Source organism: Salmo trutta, chromosome 32 (assembly GCF_901001165.1).
Source record: "Salmo trutta chromosome 32, fSalTru1.1, whole genome shotgun sequence".
In the NCBI taxonomy this organism is placed as follows: domain Eukaryota; kingdom Metazoa; phylum Chordata; class Actinopteri; order Salmoniformes; family Salmonidae; genus Salmo; species Salmo trutta.
In genome coordinates, this window is record NC_042988.1 from 25,835,435 (window position 1) to 25,857,356 (window position 21,922).

Consider the following 21,922-nt stretch of genomic DNA (forward strand, 5'->3'; position numbering starts at 1 on the left):
TAGGATCATGTGGTAACATAGCTGAGTCAATTGATAGTTATGAGTTGACGGGCACTAAGCCAGCTACCTAATTTATGAATCAGCCAGTCACCATACTGACAGATATGCATGTGTGTGTCCTAATGTTATTTATACTTTAGTAATACCCTGGGCTGATTGATTGAGTGCGGGACACGGCTGAATAAACACACTGTCCTCCATGAGGTCATCAACAAGGGCCAGAGGCCAAACCCAAGACACCAGTGTTGTGTGTGTGTGTGTGTGTGTGTGTGTGTGTGTGTGTGTTAGTTTGCCCTTGCATGAGTGTGTGTGTGCTTGCATATGTGCAAGTGTATGCACGCACGTGTGTGCATATGTTGCTATGTGCATGCTCTTACATGTGTGTGTTACTCACATGGCTGTGTCTCCTGCCAGCCCCTGTGAATTCCAGCTCTCCGAAGGCGTCGGTGGGGTACTCTGAGGAGTGCTGGGAGCTGTCCCACTGGCTGACGATGGCGGCTCCGAAATAGTCTCCCGTAGCGTTGGAGCCGTGAGTCTCCCGCATGCCCCCACACTGACACAATGCCCCATTGCTGACAGGGAGAGAGAGAGAGACACACACACACACAAACAACACACACACACATTTGCATAGACCAGACACATTTTGCATTGTAACTGTAACTATATTGTGTCAGATAAAGGGACAACTCAGTGACCCAGAGAGAGGCTGTACCTTAAAGAGTCCTCTACGAATGTGGTGCATACTCTCTTCCTGATGATGTTGGGGATCCAGCTCTGGGAGAGAAAGAGTTGATTAAGAGTAAACTCTCTCGGCTACAGATGTTGAATTTTTTGTGAAACTGGATGTATAGTAGCAATTAGCAAAAAGCCAAGTCAACTCGATAAAAAAATAACTAACTAAAAGCCACGACTCCAATACAACAAGGCCCTGCATTACAATATTTAAATAATGTCACTAAGATAGCACAGGTGGATTCGTCATTGTACACAGCATATTCTCCAGTGCTGAATCAACACAGTGTTATATTTCAGCAATAAGGCCCGAGGAGGTGTGGTATATATGTCCAATATACCACGACTAAGGACTGCTCTAAGCACGACGCAACAAGGAGTGCCTGGATACAGCCCTTAGCCGTGGTATATTGGCAATTCACCACAAACCCTCAAGGTGCCTTATTGCGATTATAAACTAGTTACCAACACAATTAGAACAGTAAACAAGTAATTGTGTGTCATACCCATGGTATATTGTCTGATAAAGCACGGCTTTCAGACAAATCAGCATCAAGGATCCAAACTACCCGGTTTATAACACTGTTCCATTGTCTATAATATGGGTCCACACTTTTCAGTGTTAAATTAAAGGTTGAGTAAGTTAGAATTTTGTCCACAAATGTATCCAATTTTCTATGTCAATAGTATATGAGTAAATACCATAATGCAGTTATTTTGTTTGATACTTCTCTTCTTAGCTTGAATCATATTTTTTCAGCGCTAGCTGTTTGGTCCGAACACATTAACAAATCATAGGATTTTATCATAGGAAATTAACACCTGTAATAAAGTAGCCTCTGCTTCCAGGCCTCAGCACATTGTTCAAGAGTCTGGGGAAGTTCATATTGGAAAGGTAGGTATGAGTGGAACACTGTTTACCAGCGGCTGCTGGCTAAATTGTCTGTGAGAAGCACAAATTATCCAGATTAAGATAATTTACGGTGCTAGCATTGTTGGCATACTATATATTGTTTTGAATAAATTTTGTATATAATTTCCTTGAAAATGACACTACCCCAAGTGGGCACCAGTGAAATTGATTGGCTTTTCGTTTCGACTCTCCGCCTTTGTTCATAGCCATTGTCACGACTTCCACCGAAGGTGGCTTCTCTCCCTGTTCGGGCGGTGCTCAGCGGGGAGGGTTTGGCCAGGGTAGGCCATCATTGTAAAATTTTACTGACTTGCCTAGTTAAATAAAGGTTAAATAAAATTTTAAAAAGGCCTGCATTGACTCTTTTTTGCACTAACTATGCACACACACGGAACTCTGCCCACAAACTTACACTGACATCCCAACACACATACATCCAAACACTTTCACACTCACCACATACGGTGCTGTTACTGTCTATTATCTATCCTGTTGCCTAGTCACTTTACACCAACCTATATGTACAGTTGAAGTCGGAAGTTTAAATACACTTAGGTTGGAGTCATTAAAAACGTGTTTTTCAACCACTCCACAAATTTCTTGTTAACAAACTATAGTTTTGGCAAGTCGGTTAGGACATCTACTTTTGTGCATGACAAGTAATTTCTCCAACAATTGTTTACAGACAGATTATTTCACTTATAATTCACTGTATCACAATTCCAGTGGGCAAGAAGTTAACATATACTAAGTTGACTGTGCCTTTAATAAACAGCTTGGAAAATTCCAGAAAATGATGTCATGGCTTTAGTGCCTCTTTGTTTGACATCATGGGAAAATCAAAAGAAATCAGCCAAGACCTCAGAAAAAAAATGGTAGACCTCCACGAATCTGGTTCACCCTTGGGAGCAATTTCCAAACACCTGAAGGTACCACGCTCATCTGTACAAACAATAGTACGCAAGTATAAACACCATGGGACCACACAGCCGTCATACTGCTCAGGAAGGAGAAGCGTTCTGTCTCCTAGAGATGAATGTACTTTGGTGCGAAAAGTGCAAATCAATCCCAGAACAACAACAAAGGACCTTGTGAAGATGCTGGAGGAAACAGGAACAAAAGTATCTATATCCACAGTAAAACAAGTCCTACATCGATATAACCTGAAAGGCCACTCAGCAAGGAAGAAGCCACTGCTCCGAAACCACCATAAAAAAGTGCCCATGGGGACAAAGATCATCATTTTGGGAGAAATGTCATCTGGTCTGATGAAACAAAAATAGAACTGTTTGGCCATAATGACCATCGTTATGTTTGGAGGAAAAAGGGGGAGGCTTGCAAGCCAAAGAACACCATCCCAACCGTGAAGCACGGGGGTGGCAGCATCATGTTGTGGGGGTGCTTTGCTGCAGGAGGGACTGGTGCACTTCACAAAATAGATGGCATCATGAGAAAGGAAAATGATGTGTATATATTGAAGCAACATCTCAAGACATCAGTCAGGAAGTTAAAGCTTGGTCGCAAATGAGTCTTCCAAATTGACAATGACCCCAAGCATACTTCCAAAGTTGTGGCAAAATGGCTTAAGGACAACAAAGTCAAGGTATTGGAGTGGCCATCACAAAGCCCTAACCTCAATCCTGTAGAAAATATGTGGGCAGAACTGAAAAAGTGTGTGCAAGCAAGGAAGCCTACAAACCTGACTCAGTTACACCAGCTCTATCTGGAGGAATGGGCCAAAATTCACCCAATTTATTGTGGGAAGCTTGTGGAAGCCTACAAAAAAACGTTTGACCCAAGTTAAACAATTTAAAGGCAATGCTACCAAATACTAATTGAGTGTATGTAAACTTCTGACCCACTGGGAATGTGATGAAAAAAATAAAAGCTGAAATAAATAATCCTCTAATATTATTCTGACATTTCACATTCTTAAAATAAAAGTGGTGATCCTAACTGACCTAAAACAGGGAATTTTTACTGGGATTAAATGTCAGGAATTGTGGAAAACTGAATTTAAATGTATTTGGATAAGGTGAATGTAAACTTCCGACTTCAACTGTACATTCTGTAGCTACCTCAGTTACCTTGTACCCCTGCACATCGACTCAGTACTGGTACTTCTTGTTTATAGCCAAGTTACTGTTATTCTTTATTGTTATTCTTTATTCACTGTGTATTTATTCCTTGTGTCATTATTTCTATTTGCATTGTTGGAAAATGACCCGTAAGTAAGCATTATTTCAATGTTGTTTATGAAGCATGTGTCAAATAAACTTTGATTTGATTTGTTGGGAGTGGCAAACAGCTTGGATACACTCCACCTTCTTTCAGCCTCTCAATGACAAGAAGTTCCACAGGCTTTATTACCGAAGAGGTGAAAGCGTGGTAGGGACTAATAATCAAAGGTACTATCTTGTCCCCTAAGGTGCACTATTGGCTGTTTTGCGGTCACACTGCAAACTTACAATTATGTAGGGGAGAGTTGGGTAAGTTGAGCCATTTTTTACAATCAGCATCACTATGTCAAGAGAAATAGTGTCTTTTTTATAAAGAATACTATCTACATTAATTTTCGGATGTTGTGTATCCCTGGAAATAATCACAATTGATGTAAACATAACAGTTTTGAAAACATAGCTTGTCAAAAGTAGTCTCTTGAAAAAAAATGACCTCAGGTATGGGGTAAATTGAGCATAGAGAAAAGGGTAACTTGAGCCACCTTGGTGTAAGTGGGTGATGGTGTTCTGTGACAGTGGGTGATGGTGTTCTGTGACAGTGGGTGATGGTGTTCTGTGACAGTGGGTGATGGTGTGCTGTGACAATGGGTGATGGTGTTCTGTGACAATGGGTGATGGTGCTGGTCGGTCAAAGTTTAATTAATGGATTGGGGGTGTGATATATTGTGCATCTTAAAAGCATGCCTATATTCATATATAGATCTCTCTGTTCAATATCACTTATCCTTCCATTTCTTGAGCAGTTGTCTGGGACAGGGATGTTGTTTTGATGTGCAAATTTGTAGGCAAGTTCTCTCCATAAAACTAGTCTGCGAGATTCTTGACATGTTTATCAAGCTCAGACTCCATGTCATCAGATAAGACCTTGTGTGCCTCTGCTACTCTATCATAGCTCTCTTTCACACAGGTACATGGTGCTTTTCTTTTTTGTCAATAGACCATTCAATCTATTTTTTCCATCTCCTGCTGCTGCTGAATGGACTTCTTCCCTTCTCTCAATTCCTTAGGGGGCTAAATGTGCTGGTTTTACATTTGTATACACTGGGCATGACGATGTCTACTCTTTAACAATAGTTTAAATGCATGATACATTGCATAAAACTGACAAAATGTTATAATTTGTATGGTCTATGGTGGCCATTGGCTCAACTTACGCCAAGGCAAACATATTGACTATATTAGCACATACATGATACACTTTCATGATAGGTTTAGGATCTCACATTGTCGCTTGATTTACAATTACATTTTTTTTCATATGGTTTAGATACAAACATCCTTAAACCTATAACACAATATATTAATTTAACTATGAAAATCTGTTTTTTGGACCCAACTTGCTCACCACTTTTTCCATGTTTTCTTCCTTCAAATACTCCATGGAATGATTTCCTATTTGGTGTATGGACGGTTTCCCAGAAACAAGGGGTGGCTCAACTAACTATTTGGGTCAACTTACCCCACTCTCTCCTACCTATAATTAATGGTACAGTGGGCATACCTTACAGGGTACCACTACAGTGACAAGCATTTGTACCCCTTTAAGTATAATGTGCAACCTTTTTTTCTGAGACTGTGGGATACTGTAAGTGTTAAAACAAACTGTAGACCAATCAAACTGGTAGAACCTGACTAGCAATAGCTGCTGAAAGGGGATTGGCATTCAATTCAGAACTCATATCCCATTGACCCACACCCTAGTACCTGTCATAGCATGCTCAGTGCATATAGAAGTTATACTGTACCAGAAGTGCATTAAGATGGCTAGTCTCTCTCTCTCTCTCAAACTTACAGATATTGTTATGATGAGAAATCAGGCCTGGGCTAGAAAAACGGACTCTAGCTGATTGGCAGCTTTTCATGCAATTGAGAAAGAGATGTACTACCTCAATCCAGAAAGCTAAATCTAGCTGCTTCCTAAATTCTATCTCCGACTCTACTGGTGATCTGTTAGAATTTGGGAAAACAGTAAATGCACTGAAGTGTGGAAATTCCTCTCCTTCCCTTCTTAAGCAAGTTGTGTCAAACTCTGGCATCATTACTGAGAAAAATAAGAATTTATGTTTTTAATCAGTTCCGTCAACTTCTAGTTAATCTTTGCTTTCAATACAACAGCTTTGGACTGGTGATGTGCTACACACCTTGTGCAAGATTGATGTAAAAAAAATATTAAAAAGCCACAGCGGCTGATTTGCTTGATCCTTTCTTACTGCAGCTTTCTGCTGATCTGATTGCAGAATCTTTAACACTCCATTTTAACCTAACAATTATTTCTGGTATCATCCCCAGGGTCTGGATTATCACCCCATTTCAAATGATCTTGCCTAGCAGCAAAAGTGATAGAATCCTTTGTAAATATTCAACTTAGATCCTTTTTAACTATGAAATAAAGTACCTTCGGAAAGTATCAGACCCCTTGACTTTTTCCACATTGTTATGTTAGCCTTATTCTAAAATTGATTAAATAATAAAAATCCTCAGCAGTCTACACAATACCCCAGTATGACAAAGTGAAAACAGGCTTTTAGAAATATTTGCTAATTTATTAAATATAAAAAAACAAATACCTTATTTACATAAGTATTCAGACCCTTCGCTATGACACTGGAAATTGAGCTCAGGTGCATCCTGTTTCCATTGATCATCCTTGAGATGTTACTACAACTTGATTGGACATGACTTGGAAAGACACATACCTATCTATATAAGGTCCCACATTTGACAGTGCATGTTAGCGCAAAAACCAAGCCATGAGGTCGAAGGAATTGTCTGTAGAGCGTTGAGATAGGATTGTGTCGAGGCACAGATCAGGGGAAGGGTACCAATACAATTCTGCAGCATTGAAGATCCAAGAACACAGTGGCCTCGATATTTCTTAAATAGAAGTTTAGAACCACCAAGACTCTTCCTAGAGCTGCCCCCTCGGCCAAACTGAGCAATAGGGGAGAAGGGCCGTGGTCAAGGAGGTGACTAAGAACCTAATGGTTACTCTGACAGAGCACTAAAATGTTATTTGTGGAGATGGGAGAAGTTTCCAGAAGGACAACCATCTCTGCAGCACTCCACCAATAAGGGCCTTTATGGTAGAGTGGCCAAATGGAAGCCACTCCTCAGTAAAAGGCACATGTCAGCCCGCTTGGAGTTTGCCAAAAGCCACCTAAAGACTCTCAGACCATGGGAAACAAGATTCTCTGGTCTGATGAAACCAATATTCAACTCTTTGGCCTGAATGCTAAGCGTCACGTCTGGAGGAAACCTGGCACCATCCCTACGGTTAAGCATGGTGGTGGCAGCGTCATGCTGTGGGGATGTTTTTCAGTGGCAGAGACTGGGGTACTAGTCAGGATCGAGGCAAAAATGAACGGAGCAAAGTACAGAGAGATCCTTGATAAAAACCTGCTCCAGAGCGCTCAGGACCTCAGACTGGGGCGAAGGTTCACCTTCCAACAGGACAATGACCGTAAGCACACAGCCAAGACAATGCAGGACTGGCTTCGGGACAAGTCTCTGAACGGCCTTGAGTGGCCCAGCCAGAGCCCGGACTTGAACCAGAACAAACATCTCTGGAGAGACCTCAAAATAGCTGTGCAGCGATGCATTTGTGCAGCAGTACACATCATTGCATTTTGTATCAGAAAGTAGGCTGACCGTCCTTGAAGTCTAAGAGCGAAACATTGTGCTCTTTTTGTCTATAAAGCCCTCTTGCATATGCTTCCGCCATACCTTACCTCAGTGTTAACCTTCACACTTATAAGTTACCAGACCCGGACTCAGGAATGGCCAAACCTTGAGATTCCTTCAATATGCTTCACTCTCCTTCCAGACTCACATTAAGCATCTCCAATCCAAAATTAAATCTAGAATTGGCTTCCTATTTCGCAACAAAGCATCCGTCACTTATGCTGCCAAACATACCCTCGTAAAACTGACTATCCTACCGGTCCCTGACTTTGGCAATGTCATTTACAAAATAGCCTCCAACACTCTACTCAACAAATTGGATGCAGTCCATCACAGTGCCATCCGTTTTGTCACCATAGACCAATATACTACCCACCACTGTGACCTGTATGCTCTCGTTGGCTGGCCCTCGCTTCATATTCGTCGCCAAACCCACTGGCTCCAGGTCATCTATAAGTCTTTCCTAGGTAAAGCCCCGCCTTATCTCAGCTCACTGGTCACCATAGCAGCACCCACCCGTAGCACACGCTCCAGCAGGTATATTTCACTGGTCACCCCCAAAGCCAATTCCTCCTTTGGCCGCCTTTCCTTCCAGTTCTCTGCTGCCAATGACTGGAACGAATTGCAAAAATCACTGAAGCTGGAAACTAATATATCCCTCACTAACTTTAAGCATCAGCTGTCAGAGCAGCTTACAGATCATTGCACCTGTACATAGCCCATCTGTAAATAGCCCACCCAACTACCTCATCCCCATAATGTTTTTTTCTGCAGATCTATCACTCCAGTGTTTAATTGCTAAATTGTAATTATTTCACCACTATGGCCTATTTATTGCCTTACCTCCCTAATCTTACTTCATTTGCACACACTGTATATAGACTTTTCTATTGTGTTATTGACTGTACGTTTGTTTATTCCATGTGTAACTCGGTGGTGTTGTTTGTGTCGCACTGCTTTGCTTTATCTTGGCCAGGTCGCAGTTGTAAATGAGAACTTGTTCTCAACTGGCCTACCTGGTTAAATTTAAAAAATCCACCGATTTAGGTTAATTTGCTTTTAGTTTTTTGCGCCTCTCATGTGGAATGATCTCCAAACATCCTTAAAGTTGGTCCTTCTAGGGCAAATCAGGCGGTTGTTAGAGGGCATTTTTACTGAAGAATGTGTTTGTTTCATGATTGTATTTAGGTGTTCGTGTTTTGTGTTTGCTTTTCCATGTGTATATACTGTAGATATGTACAGTATAGTGTAATCATTTGATGTTTTCATGCTGGGCTCATCTGAGAAAGAGGAGCGCAGTTTCAGCATGACTCCATGCTTAAATAAAGGTCAAATAAAAAAAAAACACACACACACCCTCTCTCTCTATATATATATATATACACAAATATTGACTGTCCACTCATTCAACAGAGTACATTAGAGAGAGGAAAATGAGTGGACAAGATTAAAGGTATCACTAGACAAGAGAAATACCTTCCTCTCTCAATAGGCAGGTTTCCAATGACCCAGGTATATTCAACAAAAACAATGTCGCAAAATAAACTTGTGACACGTGTAATGGAAAGGGCAACTAAATAGGAGAAAGGTTATAAAATATCCACAAAATGTTTATCTGTTTGACAGGAACTTTTTTTGTAGTGACAAATGATGGAAAAGTGTTTCTCTAATAAATAATGAATTATATAACACACTTATGTTCTTAAAATGCTCATAAAAGTGCAGTAAATGTATGTACACAAAACAAGCTGCTCAGTTACTACTCTGCCAGCAGGAGCTCCGGGTGCCCAGGCTGTGCGCCCAGTGCTTGGATTGTTTTGTCAGCTATTTGCTATGAGGGGGGACTGCAAAGTAAATGGACATCCTGGGGTGCTGAAATGTGCGCTCAGTTCTTCTGGATCTGGCCTATCAGGTAGTCAACTGATGGCGCTAAAGAGCAAATTGTACTTGAATTTTTATTTTAAAAATCAGAAAAAGTAATTGGGAGCCTGCTGGATGGAATCTGGGACTTGATAAACTGGACAGCCACATCCAACAACAGTCGAATAACAGTCAGAGGGATACACTAGCTAGAATCTTCTCACAGACCAGGTAAGACAAAAATGCATGACTCTGTGAATACCCAATTCACAACACCGTATTTTGTTTCAGATGCTAGGTAGTGGACAGGGTGTGTTAACTAAATCATTGTAATTGACATAGGCTACATTTCCATTTTCCATATTTTAGGGGTTTTGTTAGTTCTCCTTGAAATGGTCAAATAACTTAAGCATAGATTGTTAACTTTTTTTCTAATTTGGCACACAGAAACTAGAGGACATAGTAACTTGGTCAAAAATAATGGCACCGATTGGCCTACAGGGGTCGCTGTTATAAGCAGTCTCACAAACCCTCATATCTGTTTCCCCGTTTGACCTAGAGACTTTAAACTTTGTATGTAGGCTGTTTCCGCATGCTGAATACATTTGCCACAAGGACTCATAAGGTCCATCAGGATAGATTTTCCTCCATCTTGGATATTTTGGAAAACGTATTCTCATGAACCAAATAGTATCAAATTTGACAGTTTGATAAAAGCCAAAGGGATTGGTAAAATCTATCAGTCCCAAGACCCAAGCAAAGAAAATATTATAATTCTGACCTTCATATCCAGACCTTATATTTTGCCTCACAATGAACTGAACTGTTTTACCATTTTCTTTTCAGGACAACCAGGACTACACATAGAACACAAAACTATATCATGAGTTTTATTGACAAATGTCAACAACAAAAAAGGTCCGCCAAAGCAAAAACCTGATAAAAATCTATTTATTTGAATGCTGTAGTACAAAAATTGTTTCTTCATTGAGAAATTAATATCCAACTAGTCACTGACAACTGTGTGGAGTTTGTGACAGCAACTACGTGAGCTTATTAATGTATTATAGACACTCTGTCCCGGGATTTCCTATGATATTCTATGTTGAAGAACCCCTTACCTTCTAACAACTATTGTGTAGCTTGTGAGCGTCATAGAGCAAAACATGTTACACGTGTTCATGAGAGTCTCAGCTTTTTCATAGATAGCTACAAACTATTAAAAGCGCAAACCATTCTTACTCTACAGGCGTTTTTGTAAAAAAAGACCCGGCCCGGGGCCCCTTCTGGGTCCGCCCTTGTCTCACAAAAACTGCTCTAGCTCAGCCCCTTTCAATAACACATAATGGTTGTTACCAACTGATGTAGAATAAATAGACAAATCCAAATGGTACAACCCAGCGGTATGTAGCTTAAACACACAATGTTTAAAAGGGGTTAGAAGCCCTAAATCACGCCGGCCTTAAGGGTCGGCTGAGTTATCGATAAATCAGGAAGTCCAATTTTACGTGTCCATTTAAATCCTTTGTAAATCCACTCCAATGGCCTGTCAACTTGAAACATTTTAGGGTCATCAAAAACATTACCATGTCATAGCATATGTTTGGCATTGATATTATAAAAAAGGAGGAAGCTTAACAACTCACTTTTTTGACTACGAAACACTTTAAAATAATCATAAAAATCTTCTTCTCTTGGACTAAGAGTCAAATTCACTCCATATGTGTTCTTTAGACTCATCACAATAGTTCCTAAAGAGTTTGAAAAAATAACATTGATGCATTCAAAGATGACCACACTATACCAGTAGATGCTTATTAGCACATACGCTAATATGCAAAAAAATACTTCTCATGAACTATAGGACTAAATGGCACAATTTGGAATGTAGGCCTTTGGTACGTCTTAAATTAGCTTTTCTCAAACTAAGGGATTGTCCATTTAAACCACTGTAAATCCACTCCACAGTGGCCTATCAACTTGTCTCATCACTGTTATGGCCAGTACCTAAGATGAACCACAATGAATTTGCTATTGACATAAAAATAAACAATTAACTACTAAATCATATATGTAACGCTAATACTCAAAATCATCTGCAATCATCATCTTCTCATGAACCATAAGTCAGATTCACTCCAGATTTTGTATTTAGACTATTACATCAGTCTAATGGTTTTGAGAAGAAAAAAAACATACATTTTCTTCTCATGAATGATAAATCATATTAACTCAATGAATTTGAGAATGATTAGTTGCTGCATTTTAAGTGGGCCACGCTACACCACTAGATGACACCAAGGATATAAGAACTGAACCGAACAACATGGGGCCATGAAATTTGGTATGTAAACCTTATGTATATGTACTTAGAAGCTGTGTGAATATAAAGTCACTGCACCCTTTGATGGCTGCACTATGGATGTCATTAGTATCCCACTTAATTCTTTATTTAACTAGGCAAGTCAGTTAAGAACACATTCTTATTTTCAATGACGGCCTAGGAACAGTGGGTTAACTGTCTTGTTCAGGGGCAGAACGACAGATTTTTACCTTGTCACCTCGGGGATTCGATCTTGCAACCTTCCGGTTACTAGTCCAACACTCTAACCACTAGGCTACCTGCTGCCACTGGTGCCAGAGCAATGACTATTGTCTAATGCAAAAAATATATATAAAATATGGGCAAGCCAAAATAATTATTGTGATGAGTATATCTGTATCAATCAAATAATAGAGCAACTATGTGGTATGAACATAGTGAAAAGTGGATCTATTATTCAGGAAAATTAGAAACCCGGAAGTCTGCGTATTACAGCTGTGAGATTGTATTGATGTATTTTGGAACGCTGATGTGGAGTGTATCAACTGAGATTTAAATCATTTACACACAAATATTGAATTCCTGGACTTTATTTTGTCAATGATGACCACAATATAGCTATATACACACACTAATGCTGAAAATATTTCACAAATCTTAACGTAAACCATTAGTCAAATTGACCCCAGAATTGCTATATAAACTCATTACATTAACTAATGACTAAGAATGATTACCTGTTGCATTCAAAAATAACAAACCTACAGCACTAAACTAAACTTCACTTGCATCATCCTTGTGGTATTGAGATAAACATGGTAAGGATTTCACATGATAGTTCCTACATGATAGAGTGCTTTCTTTGATAACCAACTGATACTGTCCTTTCTATCATCCTGTGAACCTTGTTGAAGAGGACTTATGGACTTAAATTATTGTGCAACATCATGGGTAAGTTCTGGCCATTGTCTTTCAGCTCGAAAAATAGGATTTCTACTGCTGTGAGCGTTTCAATTCTGCCTGTTCAATGTATTTCCATCACATTTTCAAACTGTAGGCTACTGATGGTTTTGTCATAAAAACTGTTGTGTTAATTAGCAAATTATTAGATTATTATGGACAAGAGCAAGATTATTTATATTTGTCAAATGGCTGCCAATCATCGATCATCATGTCTCCTGTGAAGTTCATCATAACTTATTTCCTCTGTAGCATAATAAACCACATGCTTTTCCGAGTTGTAGTGGGAGGACCACATAACATACCATCATGTAACTCCAAGTTTCCTTTAACGTCATTCATTTTACCGGCAAAAAGATCCCACCATGTGGAATGAACAAATTGTCTGTCGACATTTATGAAATGATCTCCTGTTTCCATCATCTTATTCTTGGCTTTTTTTATGCTTCATATAATTTATCCGCATGGGGTAATCGTCTTGGTAGCCAACTTGATTCTTCTTGCATGTCCTACTGAGGTGAAAAAGCATTGGATTGGTGTAAACATGGGCGAGAGAGTTTCCTTCCACCAGTCTTAGCATTATTATTTTTGAATCCAAGTCACATTGAGTTTGACTTCACATTTAAAGGGCCAATCAGCAGTTGAAACAAAAACAAAGCATTATACCCTTCTAAAATAAGCTTGGTGCACATAAATGGTCAATTTTCGCTTACATTTTCAAGTATAAAATTACATTTGTTTTCATTGCTTTTTAATAATAAATGTGCCCACTCTGGTCTTGGCACATGTGGTCCAGACAACAGTTCACAGATAAAGTGCCGATAGGCTAGCCTACATGATGAGATCATAATGCATAAAAGAAGAATATTTGTATTTGTCAAATGGCAGCCAAGCAACATGCCACCCGGGGTCTATTTATAGTCCCCAGGTCCAGAACAAATTCAAGGAAACATACAGTATTATACAGAGTCATGAGTGCATGGACTTCCATTCCATCTTATATAGCACAAGTGACCAGCAAACCTGGTTTCCAAAAACAAATAAAGCAACACCTCGCGGCACAACACCTCTCCCCCATGTTACCTACTTGTTGTGTGTATGTAGTAACATGTGTAACTGATAGATGCACACAAACACACTACATGTTCATGTTTTTAAATGTATGTAAATTGTAAAGTCTTTGTCTGTAATGTCTTTTTCGTTATATGTCGGACCCCAGTAAGATTAGCTGTTGCCATTGGCTAATGGGGACCCTAATAAATCAAAGCATCGATCATCATGTCACCAGAATAAGACCCTGGGTATTTATTGGAAAAGAGCACCAAGCTCATCACTGTGCACTTTCACCACTCTGAAGTTCATCATAACATAATCTGTAGGGTAATAAATTGCATCCAAGTCATAGGAGGACAACACATATAATCATGTGAATCCAAGTTTACTTCAATATAATGCTTTTATATCAGTATTTGCACATAAATGCATTTTCCATAGCCATTTCATGCGGATTAATTTTACAGACACAAAAATATTTCTCCATGTGGAACGAACAAATTGTCACATTTATATAATTATACCGCCACTTCCTGTTTCCATCACAGCTGTTGTGATTTTCTATTCGGTATGACAGTAGTCCCATAGAAACTGTGGATGGAAACGTGGTCTTTGTCTCTATTTGCTCTCTCTTGAACAGAGTTTTGTCCAGTCTTATCTCTCCTTTGTTTCTATTTCTCGGGAACAATGAATGTAATGCATAGTACTACCATACCAGCATGTGGGCTATCATGCCTTATCTTTTGTGACTGACACAAATTGTGTAATTTAAATTCTCAAGTTTAGTTTGAGAGGCTGCATATATATACAGAACTTATGGGACAATTGTCACACAGTTTTGCTTTTTCACTCCTTTCAAATAGGGGTAGAAAAACCTTTCAGCTTTTGTATGTCAAGAGACCAGAGGACACTAAAAGTCATGTTTTTTATAAACTACTTTGTGGGACAGTTGGCAGCTGCTGTACAACTTAAATTAGTCGTATGTCCAACCTCTCGTCCTATCAGTTCATGCATGAAAAAGATGGACTAGCCTGCCCTGATGATTCGAGACGCGCGTGTCACAACAGCGTTATGTTTTTACAACAACGCAGACATTATCCCGTCATTGCCACTCAAAAACCGGTTAAACGTCAACAAAAAAATGCAATAAAGTCATAAAGAACCTTGTTAGAAGGTATGAACAAAACAGCAAGCCTACAGTAGTAGGCCTTGCCTACATTGATGAGTAAGTAACTGTCACAAGGATTGAGAATTCAGCTATTCTTGTCTCCCATTTGCAGTTGTGCAGATTTATTAAAACAATATTTGCCAAACGCAATAGCTTTATACTCTAGAGCCTTGAGGAGGTAGATTTTTGCCAATGAATATAAAGCTACTGGCATTGATGAATGTAAAGTTACTGGCATTGATGAATGTAAAGCTACTGACATTGATGAATGTAAAGTTACTGGCATTGATGAATGTAAAGCTACTGGCATTGATGAATGTAAAGCTACTGGCATTGATGAATGTAAAGCTACTGGCATTGATGAATGTAAAGCTACTGGCATTGATGAATGTAAAGCTACTGGCATTGATGAATGTAAAGCTACTGGCATTGATGAATGTAAAGCTACTGGCATTGATGAATGTAAAGCTACTGGCATTGATGAATGTAAAGCTACTGGCATTGATGAATGTAAAGTTACTGGCATTGATGAATGTAAAATTACTGGCATTGATGAATGTAAAGTTACTGGCATTGAGTAATGTAAAGCTACTGGCATTGATGAATGTAAAGCTACTGGCATTGAGTAATGTAAAGCTACTGGCATTGATGAATGTAAAGTTACTGGCATTGATGAATGTAAAGTTACTGGCATTGATGAATGTAAAGTTACTGGCATTGATGAATGTAAAGCTACTGGCATTGATGAATGTAAAGCTACTGGCATTGATGAATGTAAAGTTACTGGCATTGATGAATGTAAAGTTACTGGCATTGATGAATGTAAAGTTACTGGCATTGATGAATGTAAAGCTACTGGCATTGATGAATGTAAAGTTACTGGCATTGATGAATGTAAAGCTACTGGCATTGATGAATGTAGGCTATATCAAGATTAGGGTACAACAGGTTAGGTGGAACTGTAAGATCAAGATTAAGTTACAAGTTTACTGGTTCTGTAACACTTTAGCCTACTGAATTTCAGCAACAGAAAAGAGAGCAATTGGTTAAATAAAGAAATACCAGGAAATGGAGAGGAATGACATAGGCTACTGCAATTTTACATCTAAATTGATTTATTTTGTGATAAACGTTATTTATTCTATAATAAAAGTCAGTTAATACTATACTTTCTGCATTCAGTGAAATATTTAACACAGAAACAGAAAACACTTTCTGCATATGCTATAGTAGGCTACCGTTCACACACAATTTTGGCTTGCCAATACCCAAAGAAGAACAAAAAGAACACCTTATGGCACAACGGGGACTGATGAGACATTTCTATGCATTTTGTATTTTTTTATAAAAAATATTTTTCACCTATTATATTTCGCATTTGTATTACATAGCCTATGTGATATGTGGTTGGGATACAACTGTGATATGTGGTTGTCTCACCTAGCTATCTTAAGAAGAATGCACTAGCTGTTGGTCGCTCTGGATGGGAGCGTCTGCTGAATGACTAAATAATAAATGTACACTACATGACCAAAAGTATGTGGACACCTGCTTGTCGTACATCTCATTCCAAAGTCATGTGCATCCATATGGAGTTGGCCCCCCCTTTGCTGCTATAACAGCCTACACTCTTCTAGGAAGGCTTTCCACTAGATGCTGGAACATTGCTGCGGGGACTTGATTTCATTCAGCCACAAGAGCCAGGTCGGGCACTGATGTTGGGCGATTAGGCCTGGCTCACAGTCGGCGTTCCAATTCATCCCAAAGGTGTTCGATGGGATTGAGATCAGGGCTCTGTGCAGGCCAGTCAAGTTCTTCCACAGCATCCAGAGTGGAGCAGTGGCCCAAGGCTGTGCCACTAGACATCCTGGTTCAAGTCCAGGCTCTGCCGCAGCTGGCCGCGACCGGGAGACCCATGGGGTGGTGCACATTTGGCCCAGCGTCGTCCATAAGGGGAGGGTTTGGCCGGCAGGGATGTCCTTGTCCCATCACGCTCTAGCGACTCCTGTGGCGGGCCGGGTGCATGCACGCTGACACGGTTGCCAAGTGTACGTGTTTCCTCTGACACATTGGTGTGGCTGGCTTCTGGGTTAAGCAGGCATTGTGTCAAGAAGCAGTGCGGCTTGGTTGGGTTTCGGAGGACACACGGCTCTCGACCTTCGCTCTCCTGAGTCCGTACGGGAGTTGCAGCAATGAACCAAGACTGTAACTACCAATTGGATACCACAAAAATTGGGGGAGAAATAAATAAAAGTTCCTCCACACCAATCTCGACAAACCATTTCTGTATGGATCTCGCTTTGTGCACGGGGCATTGTCATGCTGAAACAGGAAAGGGCCTTCCCCAAACTGTACTATAGAATGTCAATGTATGCTGTAAGATTTCCCTTCACTGGAACTAAGGGGCCTAGGAAGAACCATGAAAAACAGCCCCAGATCATGATTCCTCCTCCACCAAACTTTACAGTTGACACTATGCAGTCGGGCAGGTAGCGTTCCATCCACCAAAACGCGTTTCCAGAGTCCAATGGCAGCGAGCTTTACACTGCGCATGGAGCATGGTTAGGCTTGTGTGTGGCTAATAGGCCATGGAAAGTGATTTCATGAAGCTCCCCACAAAACAGTTATTGTGCTGACTTTCCTTCCAGAGGCCGTTTGGAACTCGGCAGTGAGTGTTGCAACCAAGAACAGACAATTTTTATGCGCTTCAGCACTCGGCAATCCCATTCTGTGAGCTTTTTATTTATTTATTAATATTTTTTTTTTTTTACTTTCATTTAACTAGGCAAGTCAGTTAAGTACAAATTCTAATTTACAATGACGGCCTACCAAAAGGCCTCCTGAGGGGACGGGGCCTGGGATAAAAAAATAAAAATGAATACAATATAAATATAGGACAAAACACACATCACAACAAGAGAGACAACAGAACACTAGTAAAGAGAAACCTAAGACAACAACATAGCAAGGCAGCAACACATGACAACACAACATGGTACAAACATTATTGGGCTTGTGTGGCCTACCACTTCGTAGCTGAGCAGTTGTTACCCCTAGACATTCCACGTCACAATAACAGCAATTACAGTTAAACTGGGCAGCTCTGGCAGGGCAGAAATTTTACGAACTGACTTGTTGGAAAGGTGCAGCATTGAAAGTCACTGAGCTCTTCAGTAAAGCCATTCTACTGCCAATGTGTCTAGGGAGATTGCATGGCTGTGTGCTCGATTGTATACACCTGGCTGAAATAGCCGAATCCACTCATTTGAAGCGGTGTCCACATACTGTTGTATATATACAGTGTATATTTATGTATATTTTGTATTTGATATGCTGTTTTGTTCACTTTTTGGTCCACGGGAAGAGTACCGCTGCCTCAAAAGCAGCTAATTTGGGATAAAATAATGCTAAAAAGACACGGGCTATTTAATGTACGAAATTACGTGACACGTGTTTGGAATAGTAAACCAAACCTGATCTTTGTCGGATGTTCTTCTTCCCGTTCTCCCGTCGCCTCCTTCATGCTCTTTATCCGTCATTACGCACTCTTGCCCCCTCCCTCTCGCCTCTTCTCTGGTCATGTCTAGATGGATTACAGCTTTTGTCAAATTGACGTCAAAGTACTTTTTTGTGCATTTTAGCTAAACCTAACCCTTCTCCTAAATGCTATGAAAAGTAAATTTTTACAAAAGCTGTATCCCTCCTAGACAAAACCCTCTTCTCCGGCAAGGGGCAAAAAAAATCTCGAATAGGTCCGACGCCAGGACAGTAACAGTTAAAACCTCCTTTTTAAATTTGAAGTTGACTGCTGAAATTGCACCGCATATAGAGCTAGAGCTGCGCTCCCCCACAACCACCGAGCTTCCTAAATACGTTTACAGAGAGCTCCATGTAGCTGTGTGTAGACCTATGTAGCCAAGCCCACGACAAGTATGTTGCAGACACGGTGTAGAGATGCGATGATATAGAGTGGGAGGAGACCAAATGGTAAATTAATATTTAGGAAGTCCACCATTCTAAAACCAACTGAATCACTCTACAAACAAACCACAGGAGGCTGTAGAGGGGAGAACGGCTCATAATAATTACCAGAATGGAGAAAATGGAATGGCATCATACACCTGGAAATCATGTGTTTGATGTATTTCATAGCATTCCACTATCACCGCTCCAGTCGTTACCACGACCCAGTGCCACCAACCTCCTGTGAAATAATAGCAAAATATGTTGATAATGAAGTTTCACATGACCTTCCCCTTGTACTGTAAAATAAATTGCACCCCCCATATAATTGATTTAAAATTATGTTTACGACCAGAGATAACAATAACTAGCGACCCTGCTTATAAACGTGCATATCGACTTTGCCACTTCAGCATACTTTTGTGGCACAGTCGATGTCACGCAGGGCTACCGGCCAGAAGGTGGGGGTTTCACCGACCTCCATGGGCGAGCTCACTCTCGCTCCCTGTTTCATTACACTACGATGTATTACACTACGACACTACGGCTGCAGACAATGATCAGCTAGGGGGAAATCAGATTTAACATTTTGATGCCATATTATTATTATTATTATTATTTGTATTTTTTAACTAGGCAAGTCAGTTAAGAACAAATTCTTATTTACAATGACGGCCTATTTATAATTATATAAAATATATGCAACACATTTCCCCCCAACAACTTTCTGTGGCAATGGCAACCAATAAACAAAGCATACAGACTTCGGCCACTTCAGTATCATGGTTTGCTTTCTCAACACCACAACAAATAGACTATGTCAATTTCGACAAACAGAAAGTACTTCCTCCCCTACCTTGTAGGCCTACGCAGTATCGAGTCCTTGCCTTGACAATCTTTGAATGTTATTAAACTTTTAGTTTTTTTGTAACAGATGTCGCTTTCCATTCATCAGATGGCCGTTGCACAGTTTGGATTGATTGATAATTGTGACAGGTAAAAAAATACGTATACAGTATACACAAAGTACAAAGATTGTTGTGACGGGGATTGCACAATAAAGTCGGGAACTTATTTCCATTGTGGTCCCTGCTTTTTCTGTACATAAATACATATATAATTACATAGATACAAACAAATTACAGAGGTACATACCAAAACATGCTCGACCTCAAGTTGACTATGAGGGGGGAGTTTAAGAACAATTCTTACAAGCTTGTTTTGTCTGGCCTGTAGCTTATTCTTTACATATTTGGGGCTGCTGGTGAACCATGATCTTCAGGCATAATCAAAGTGACACTGGACCAACACATTAGCCAGTCTGTAATAGGTATGAAGGTGTCTGGTCAGAGTTCCTGACAAATCGTACTGGTTTTATTCTGTCATTTCTGTTCTTTTTTCTTTTTTTTCTTGTATTTTTCCTGTGGCGTTATCCAATTTGTATTCTTATTTAGACTTGAAATATTTGCTCTGTACAACCAAAATGTACCTTAACATGTGAATGTAATTACGGCCTTTGTAAAGACAGCAAAGATATATTTTGTATGTTTAGTACATGTTCTTTATATGCTCTTGCAGCGTTGGCTCTTGAATAAAAATGTATGAAAGAAAGGTATGTGTGGAAATACGTAGTGCACATAAAGTTAACTTCTGCTGTTAAATTCCCATGCACCGAATAAAAAACAACAAGTTAAATGGGTTTCCATCGCATTTTTAACTTTAGGCCTACTGATGGTTTTGCCACACAAAATAATGTAGCATAGGTATAGCGAATGTGGCCACTCTCGTACTGGCACCTGTGCTCTAGCCAACAGCTCACATACAGAGTGGGTATAGCCAACATGAGACTATTATGGACAAAAGTGCAAGATTATTTTTATTTATCAAACGGCACCAAACATCGATCATCATGTCACCAGAATAAGACTATCGATATTTATTGAAAGGAGCATTAAACTCATCAGCATTCACTTTCACCACCACCCTGTGAAAGTCATCATAAATGATTTAATCTGTAGCCTAATAAACTGCATGCTCTCCCGTGATGTCGTGGCACTCTTTACTCGCATAAAAAAGTTGGATGGAAACCTGGTTAATGTTAAACCATTTTGAGGAGGCTGGAATCATATTTGTAGGTTATATTAAAGTGTTAGGTTCTATGTGCACGAGGAATAGACCCTTGGATTGGAGAGGAGACAGAGCGCGCATTAAGTGTTCCTGAATAACTGGACCTACCAGGAAGAACGCTGATCTGCAACAGACAGCGAGTCTCAGTATCAAAAGTAAAAATACACCCAGACTGGCCTGCTACCGCGCCTTTCGAGACCTTATAAACGGTCTAGAGTAGACTCACAACTGATCCAAATGCAATGAAACATTCAAATCACAGGCCTTTGTCGCCGTTATTCAAATGGGATTTTCACTGCAGCCTAGAGTAGAATTTTGTATTCGCTTGAAAACAGTAATGCAATTACAGGTAACCTGAAACTGGCCGAAACAGGTAACCCTAATCGAGTCTTGTATTATTCCACGTCCTTGTTCAAGGCATAGACCAAATTGCACAGTTCTAAGCTATCTTTTTACTATAGAATTTCAAGCCAACCCCATGGCCATTTCATATAGAGGGTTACCTACTGATCACAGCATGTTTGTGTTAGAGACTATCTGAAATCCCACAGCTGTGGTCTTGGGCTGATTCATGTAAATATCAGAAGTTTGATTTCGAAAACGGATCTTATTGAAATTCTGGCTTCTCAAACTAACTCTGACATTTTGTTAATTACTGAGACTTGGTTAAAAAGGTATGTGCCAGACTCTGATATGTCTCTAAATGGATATAATGTTTAAAGATCTGACAGTGCTGGCAGAAGTGGAGGTATCTCCAAATTCATGAAGAACAACTTGAATGTTACTGTGTGTATTACCACCTTTGTCCCCAAGCAATTTGAATGGATTGTCCTAAATGTGGGCCTTTGTCATAATGCCCAACTAACTTTATTGGGAGTTTATTGCCCCCCAAATTGCTC

General features: G+C 39.9%; 1 protein-coding gene across 1 annotated transcript in view; it reads right to left on the reverse strand.

Annotated features, from left to right (window-relative positions):
* The window catches only part of LOC115171552 (transient receptor potential cation channel subfamily M member 4), a 73,531-nt gene extending 54,701 nt beyond the window's left edge, over positions 1–18,830 (reverse strand). Inside the window, exons 1-3 of the mRNA XM_029728492.1 lie at positions 18,407–18,830; positions 716–777; positions 395–572 (exon numbers count right to left, since the gene is read on the reverse strand). Coding sequence (XP_029584352.1) covers positions 395–572; positions 716–777; positions 18,407–18,514 — 348 coding nt within the window. The 5' untranslated portion in view covers positions 18,515–18,830. The remainder of the gene's footprint in view (positions 1–394; positions 573–715; positions 778–18,406) is intronic.
* Between the last annotated feature and the right edge of the window lie 3,092 nt (positions 18,831–21,922).